This window comes from Saccopteryx bilineata, chromosome 5 (assembly GCF_036850765.1).
Source record: "Saccopteryx bilineata isolate mSacBil1 chromosome 5, mSacBil1_pri_phased_curated, whole genome shotgun sequence".
Lineage (NCBI taxonomy): Eukaryota > Metazoa > Chordata > Mammalia > Chiroptera > Emballonuridae > Saccopteryx > Saccopteryx bilineata.
In genome coordinates this window covers 227,897,487-227,905,689 of record NC_089494.1, presented here as the reverse complement: position 1 = coordinate 227,905,689, position 8,203 = coordinate 227,897,487, and the positions used below count along the sequence as shown (strand labels likewise).

General features: G+C 51.4%; 1 protein-coding gene across 1 annotated transcript; it reads left to right on the top strand.

Moving 5' to 3' along the window:
• Window positions 1-4,471: 4,471 nt before the first annotated feature.
• Window positions 4,472-6,686, top strand: GSX2 (GS homeobox 2). Its single transcript, XM_066280952.1, has 2 exons — window positions 4,472-5,163; window positions 5,863-6,686. The coding sequence occupies exons 1-2, from the start codon at window positions 4,590-4,592 to the stop codon at window positions 6,201-6,203; spliced, it is 915 nt and encodes a 304-aa protein (XP_066137049.1). The 5' UTR covers window positions 4,472-4,589; the 3' UTR covers window positions 6,204-6,686.
• The last annotated feature ends 1,517 nt before the right edge of the window (window positions 6,687-8,203 follow it).

Below are 8,203 nucleotides of genomic sequence, written 5' to 3'. Positions count from 1 at the left end.
TTTGTTGTCTCCTGGATCTTTGTTCTTTTCCACTATTATTGAGGACTTTCTTGAAGACTAAGCGGTTCTTTTCAATTTTGGGGTATTCAGAGAGGGTTGCCTGGTTACAGAGAATGGGGAAATCTCGGGCTATATCGGGTAAGATGTGCCACAGACAGCAATATCACAATGCCACTCGGAGAAAAGGATGGATACAAGTTAACGATGCGCTTTCAATAAAACATTCATAGACTTGTTCACGCTTTGATAATGACCTCATTAAAGGGAGCTGGGGGCAAGTAAGTCCTGTCTCCTGTTTGTGTTCCGCTAACAAAACCCAGCTTTGAGATCATTCATCGCTTTGGAAACTAATATGAAATCAATGTAAGAGGAGCAAATAAATCCGAGGCGGCCCCGTCAACTCCTGGCTGTCCCGCTCTGCTCGCGGCCTCGGTTTGAGGCAGGAGAACCTGTAGGCAAACGCTGAAACTGAGAGAGAGAGAGAGAGAGAGAGATAAGGACTATGGAGGGGGCAACAGGAGGGGCAAAGTGGGAGTTAGAGCCGTAAAAACCTATGAGCTCAACTATGGGTCTAAACTCTTAAGCGCCTGTTGAATAAACAACTGCTAAGTCCTCACCCTTTATTTTCTCTAACTTTGCCCAAGAAAGGAAAAGGAAGAGGGAGAAGAAGAGAATGTGGGGTTCAAGTCAGGCGCGATCAGGGATTGGAGTAAAGCACTGGAAGACTTTTTGAAAGCTACAACCAAGAATTCAAATCTCAAATTTGAGCAGGGAGGAAACTGCTCATCTAGGCTCAAGTTGGAGAGTTTGGGGGCGGAAGGCAGTGCCTCTGAACTGCCTCTCTCTCTCTCTCTCTCTCTCTCTCTCTCTCTCTCTCTCGGTGGAGGGTAACAGGGGGTGTCCAGACTGGGCACGGGGGGGGGGGGACCAATTTTGTTACTACCTTTGCATTTGTGACATTGTCTTGCACTCAAGGAAGACAAAGCCATTTTCTGTCATCCGGAGCAAGAGGAAATCAAAGGATTCCACACAACCTCCCTTAAAAGAACTAATTTTCTCCTTGAATTATGAAAGTAATGGCTTAGGTAACAGCCTGTACTCTGTACCCGACTGCTTAATACCGAATAAATCTTTCCACGTGGCTCCCCGAGTCGTGGCAATTAGAGCTCATTATAGGCTCATAAGGGCTCTCATTTCAGGGATTACTTAATGGACGATGAAATTTTATCGGACAGAATCACAGAGAAATAAAATTGTGCCGCAGTGGGGGCACCATGGGGGCACAGCAATGTCTTCCCGGGGTCCCCTCCTGCTCTGAGCTGACTCGAGGTGCCCCTATCCTGGGAAAGGTTCTAGCTGGGCAGGGATTGCTGCAAACCGCCTGGGGGGCCACGGAGGGTGGGCTTCCTTGCGTGGATGGGGAGTGGTGAGGCACTGTGGGGCCTGCTGCTGAAGCTTGGGCTGGAGGAAAGGAAAAAAGAGAAAGTGACAGACGGTGGAGAGACACTGAGAGATCTAAGGAGAACTAAAGAGAAGTCTAAGAAGAGAAAGACTCTAATGAGGAACATGACCCCCGAATATTTGCTCTTATTGGGCTCAACAAGCAAATAACCAAGTACATAATAGGCAAGCTTCCCAGACATAGCCTGCTTCTGGCCTCAGTCTGGCCCCGAGCCCCTGCTCTTCTTGCAGCCTGAAGCAACCCCGTGAGCCTCTCACTTTTCTCAAAATTCCTTAGCACTCCAACCATGTGTTTCCGTAGCCAGAAATATAAGTTGAATTAGATGCTCAGGCTTCAAAATTAGAATTCTCCAAAATAAAATAGTCCTCACATAAGCACAACTTTCAGCTCATGAACATAGATAGGACTTCTTTTCAGCACACCCAAAACCATATACTGTGACCCAAACCTTCAGCACCAAATAGATCTTGGATAACTTCTACCTAGCCCAGAGGAGGAAAATGGAGAGATAAACATGTATGCAAAGTGAACAAATTATATATATATATATATATATATATATATATATATAGAGAGAGAGAGAGAGAGAGAGAGAGAACTTGCAAAGTAAATGGACATATCATGCCATCTATTTGGACAATTTAGGCCTGTAAAAAACCACCCTGTCCTTAGCCTCTCTTGATGGCGGAGCTCCCAGTCTTCTTTTTAGGGCTGGAATGATCCCAGGAACTGCCTGGATCTCCGATTCCAGTAAGGTCAGGCTGGAGGGCTGGATCAGGCAGGTGGGGTTCAGGCTGAGTCCCTACTTTGGCAGTGGCTGCACCAGCAAACCTTGTGGTACAAAAGTAGTTACAGCTGAGCTGCCCTGAGTTAAGCCCTGAGACTCCTTAATTGTTGTCACAAGATGTTGGATTAGCACATTTCTGGAATAGCTGTCTGTTTACACTCTGGAGACCCACCGTCCACTAACCACTTTCTAATTGAATTCTAATCACATTCAAATAGCTCAATAACCAGCCTCAGCTGCAATTCATAAAACTTTAATTGCCATCCATAAATCCTGGGCTCCCCAGAGCGGGGGCGTCCCTACAACCCAATTACACTTCTCTAGCAGGCCAGAGAGCTGTCACAGAGATGGAAAGGAAAAAGGAGAGACAGAAAGAGGACAGAGAGACAGCCATGTCTCCAGCTGAGAAGGTGGTGCTCCCTTCCGATTTGGGCACTCCGTTCGTTCTCACAAGCGGTGGAAGTCCTGTCCCCAAGTTGGTTAGCACCACTGTGAATTCAGGCCTGAAGTTAGCTGTTTTCAGGAAAGGATCGGATTTGTAGATGTTGCTCACCATCCCTACTCCAGATAGATTTTCTACAGGGGAAAAGAAGAAAGCTGTCACCTTGCCTTCCCCGAAGATCAATAGCCCCTATCCCGGCAGCCACCTGCGGTGCGCGTCTTCCACTGGGCCCTGTACCGCTAAGATTTCCTCTTCCAAACCACTTCGCCCATCTGAGGCAGGATTCCTTGAATGGCTCAATTCCCTTCTATATTTTTTGGGCTTTTATTTTAATTAATTTTTTATTTTATTTATTCATTTTAGAGAGGAGAGAGAGGGGGAGAGAGAGAGACAGAGAGAGAGGAGAGAGAGACAGGGGGGGAGGATACTCCCATATGTGCCTTGACCAGGCAAGCCCAGGGTTTCAAACCGGCGACCTCAGCATTTCCAGGCCGATGCTTTATCCACTGCACCACCACAGGTCAGGCCCTTAATTAATTTTTTTAATTCATTGATTTGAGAGAGAGAGAGAGGAACATTGACCTGTTCCTGTATGTGCCGCGACCCAGGATCCAACAGGCAACTTCTGCACTTTTGGAAGATGCTCTAATCTAACCAACCAAGCTATCCTGGCTAAGGGCTGTTGGGCTTTTAAATTAGAGCAGAATGGACAGTGCTTCCAGGTTAGACCGTCAGCTGCCTAAGATCTGTAAAATGCAAAGGGGCGGGACGTGGGGAAGAAGGGGCCCAGAGCAAGTCCGTCCCCAGCTGCTGCCCAGTCTCCACCGGGCGAGGGCTTGAGTCCTCTCTCCAAAGTCCTCGGACGGGGTTTCTAAGGTTGGCCTGGACATGTAGTGGTGGAACCATCTGGAGAAAGAAAAGAGTGATTCTTCAACATCTCCTCCTGCCAAAGGGGGAGCTTGCCCACTAGAAAGGGATAGAGAAAGGGTCGTTGATCTGAGTAGCCCCAAGTGCAGAGGCATTTTACAGCTTCTTAAGAATCAGAATGAAAAGCTCATCTGCTTCTTAGCTGGGAGGCCTCATTGTTAATGCCCCAAGATCCCTCACGAACTAGCCACCTGAATGACCCTGGCCAAGTCCAAAAGCTGGGGGACTCTGAATATGTGCGCGCGCGCGTGTGCGTGTGTGTGCGTGCGTGCGTGTGTGTGTGTCAGTGGCCTAAGACGAGCTCCAGGACTGCATTGTTGCCAGTCCGCTGCCCGAACTATCCTGCTCCAAACTGCAAGCCTCACACTTGCCCGCTCCTTAGCCACCGCTGGCAGTGGAGCAGGGGGGACTGGGCATCCCTATTAAAAAGGCCTCCAAGTCCCCACCTGGTGCGCTTTGCAGCCGTGCGGGGCAAGAGTTGGGCTGGGGCCCAGACTAGAGAAGGGATGGGATGGAGGATGCAGCTCTGATTTTTCGGGAAAGCGTGGAGAAAGAGGGGGAGAAGGCCGGCTTCCCCGCGAAATTAACAAAACCTACACTTTGCAAAGTCTGTCCCATCCCCCTCCTCCGAGTTATTCCCTGCCGCGCGCCCGCCCCTCCTCGCGCTTCTGTTGTGACTCGGGCAGCCTATCCCGGGGGTGGGGAGCTGCCGAGGAGCCCGAGCGGAGCAGCACTCAGCAGCATCACGTGCCGGGGTGGGGGCTATAAAATCCGGAGCCGGGGCTCCAGGCGGGGGACGTGAGGACCAGACCTCTCCAGGGACCCCTTTGTTCGCATCTGAGGCGCAGACACCTCCACGTCCCCAGGGGCTTGACCGCCAGCACCGCGCCGCGCCCGGGGCAGAGATCTGAACGGCAGAGGGGAGGAGGCGCCGCAGCAGCCTAGCCCTCCAGCCAGCCACCCCTCCCGACATGTCGCGCTCCTTCTATGTCGACTCGCTCATCATCAAGGACTCCTCGCGGCCCGCTCCCTCGCTGCCTGAGCCGCACCCCGGGCCGGATTTCTTCATCCCGCTGGGCATGCCGTCCCCGTTGGTGATGTCCATGTCCGGGCCCAGCTGTCCGTCCCGCAAGAGCGGCGCGTTCTGCGTGTGCCCGCTCTGCGTCACTTCGCACCTGCACTCCTCCCGGGGGCCGGCGGGCTCCGGCGGCGGGGGCGCAGGGACAGGGAGTCCAGGGGCCGGGGGTGGCGGGGCGGCCGGCGGGGCCGGGGCTTTGCCCCTGCTCAAGAGTCAGTTTTCTTCGGGTCCTGGGGACTCGCAGTTTTGCTCGCGCGTGAGCCACGCGCACCATCACCACCACCCGCCGCAGCACCACCATCACCACCACCAGTCCCAACAACCTGGCTCGGCCGCGGCAGCAGCGGCCGCGGCAGCAGCGGCGGCGGCCGCGGCGGCCTTGGGGCATCCGCAGCACCACGCACCTGTCTGCGCCGCCACCACCTACAACGTGGCGGACCCGCGGAGATTCCACTGCCTCACTATGGGTAGGGCTGGGTCTTTGGGCACCTGCGCGCCGCGCCTTCTGGGCTCTCGGAAACAAACTTTTCGCCTACTGTGGAGGAAATGGGAGCCCGGGGGGGGGGGGGCGCGGGGGGGGGAGGAAGGAGGGGCTTTTAGTGTAACTGTGAAGCGGTCCCAAGAAATTCCACAAAGGTGGAACTTATATAGTTTGTCCACCTCTACAAGGCCTGGTGCGCTTCATTGCTAGTGCGTGGTGCCTAAGTGTTCCGTATTATGGTGGCCTTAGGAACATCGAACTTGAGGGTTGAGAAGAGGGCTGTTAACTGCCCGAGGTCCGCCCTGGGTGTGTGTAAACTTCAGTGTGGAGTTTGGCGTTGGGTCTAGCTAAAGCGTTCGATGCTTTGGCTAAGTTTGACCGCCTCTCGGTTGTTGCCTCTGCCTCTCTGCTAGGCCTGAAAGGAGAAAATCTGACTATGAAAGTGCCCCAACCCCCTTTAATCTTCTGACTTTAAGTTGCAAGGTGTTTACTTGCTATGGGCGTCTGTGTCCTTCTGGGCTAAGGAACGACAAGCTAGGATATGGGGAACGGTGAGGGATGGGTATAGGTGTTTGGTTGCGCTCTCCAGGTGGGTCCTCGAGAAGCGCCCTTTCCAAGGGATGGCATCTAGGGCGAGAGCGCGTTTCTCGAGAATGACCTCTGACCTCTCTTGGCCCGCGTGCAGGGGCCTCGGACGCCAGCCAGGTACCCAACGGTAAAAGGATGAGGACGGCGTTCACCAGCACGCAGCTCCTGGAGCTGGAGCGGGAATTCTCTTCCAACATGTACCTGTCTCGGCTCCGAAGGATCGAGATCGCCACGTACCTGAACCTGTCGGAGAAGCAGGTGAAAATCTGGTTTCAGAATCGCCGGGTGAAGCACAAGAAGGAAGGGAAGGGCACGCAGAGGAACAGTCACGCGGGCTGCAAGTGCGTCGGCAGCCAAGCGCACTACGCGCGCTCTGAGGATGAGGACTCCTTGTCGCCGGCCTCGGCCAACGAGGACAAGGAGATTTCCCCCTTATGAGGGAGGGTCGTCTCCGTCTCAGCACGTGCTCCCGGGAGCCCCTACAACGCCAGCGCGGCAGGCACCCAGGGGTCAAAAATCCTCTCCAATTCCACGGTTCCATCTGGAGAACAGAGCGAGCGTTCCCAGGGCCTGCCCCCAAGTTCCCTCCTTGACCTATTTGTTTAGAGCGACACTGTCAGTAATAGAGTTTTTAAAAATGTAACTAACCTAGATTCAACTTAGTCTTGTCATATAACAGAAAAAAAACAGCATTGGTTTAAATTTAGCCCTACGTGGAGTTTTTTGAAAGCGCATGTCATTTTCTCTGCCCTGCTGCTTTTCAGAACCTGATAAGAACACCAGGGTTTCTTGATTAGTTCCTATTGTTTTTAAAATAAAAATATAGATTTGCAAATAATTTAGAAAAGTAAATCCTGTAGTAAGTCCAAAAAGTAAATCTTGCTTTCTAAAAATTTGCCTGAGCAGAGTTTAAAATCCAAATGCTGGAAGTCCCTTCCTATGTGAATAATTTTATATAAAATTTATATTTATATTTATTTAAATAAATGTAACAAAACCAAGGTTCTGAGTTCGCGGTGTTTGCTCTCACCATCTTCCTGTCCATCTCCCTCTCCCCCATGGAAAGGAGGAAAAAAAGTGTCTGTAAATTTAGACGGAAGTGTTGATTAAAACTTGGTAATATGAATCTCTTGGTTGAGGGAGTCTGGGACTCTATAGGTTTTCTGTGTCACAGAAACTTCTGCCAAGAAGACACCTACAGCCATGAGGCCACTTACCAAGTAGTAATTCTCCACCCTCAAAATAGCTAACTTCCTCACAGTTGGGAGGACAGATCACTCCAGTTAGAGTGATGCTGGCACTAATGACAGGCAAACCTTTTATTTAGCTAGAAAAGGTGAAAGTCTCTAATATTTCTTTTCTGTGGTATCCCTCCTTTTTTTTTCTTCCTCTGTGGTATCCCTCCTTTTTTTTTCTTCCTCCTCATCCTTCTTATTACTAAAAACTGAATTATGCAGAGGAATTTCAAAAGTTGGAATAGTTTTAGGAAGAGTAACAATCCATCAAAGCAGGTTGGAAGCAAACATGGAAACTTACAAACAATGCTGTAAGTGACTAGAAACGTTACCATCTCTGGTTGTTCCTCTAGCTAAGAAATTAGCTGGTTTTCATCAAGGCCAAGAAAGCAAAATGTCAGGGACAGGGAATCGCTCTAATGATTTACAATCTCACTTTTCCGAAATAGCTGTTTCCTTTGGATTCTTGGTTTTTTCCTCCTGCTCTCCCTAACTTCGACCTGAATTCTCCCCCTGTTAGCCCCTGTCTTCCCCTCACCTTGCAGAGGTCATTTCTGCGAGCCTGTCCGGGAGTTCGCTGAGGCTGCGCTCCCAGCAGGGCCACGGGCGCTGTCCTCTCCTCAGCGCGGCCAGACCCTGTCATCTAACAGCAAGGGGAAGCTGGAACAGGGAAACTAGACGTCATTTTCTGAAAGCTCAATCTCACTAACACCCACTGGTGTGATTTCTGGATATTTTTTGTAACGATGCCGCCCAAGAGGCCAAACCATAGAAACTTTTTACAACACACATGTGCAGACTTCCAGGTCTGACTTACTTTGGGCCTGTGATAACTGAAACTTCACCAGGTGGGCCTGGGGCTCTAAAACTAAAGCCAGGAAGCTAATTGGGAAGAAGGGGAAAGGAGGAAGGAAGGGTCTGCGATTTTCTCTTCCCAGAGTCTCTCTTTCTCATTCCCTCTCTCTCTCTCCCTCTCCTCCTCTCCTCCTCTCCTTCTCCCCCTCTCCTCCTCTCCCTCTGCCCCTCTCTTTCTCCCCCTCTCCCCCTCCTGCTCCTCACTCCCTCCCTTCTTCCCACCCACTCGGGAGAAGGAAATCCCCCTTTCAGATACTCCAGGTTTGTCCTCAGTTTCAATTCAGACGCCGGCCGGGACAGGCAGTAGGAGGAGAGGGCGCCGCTCTGTGCGGCGACTTGGGCATGGTT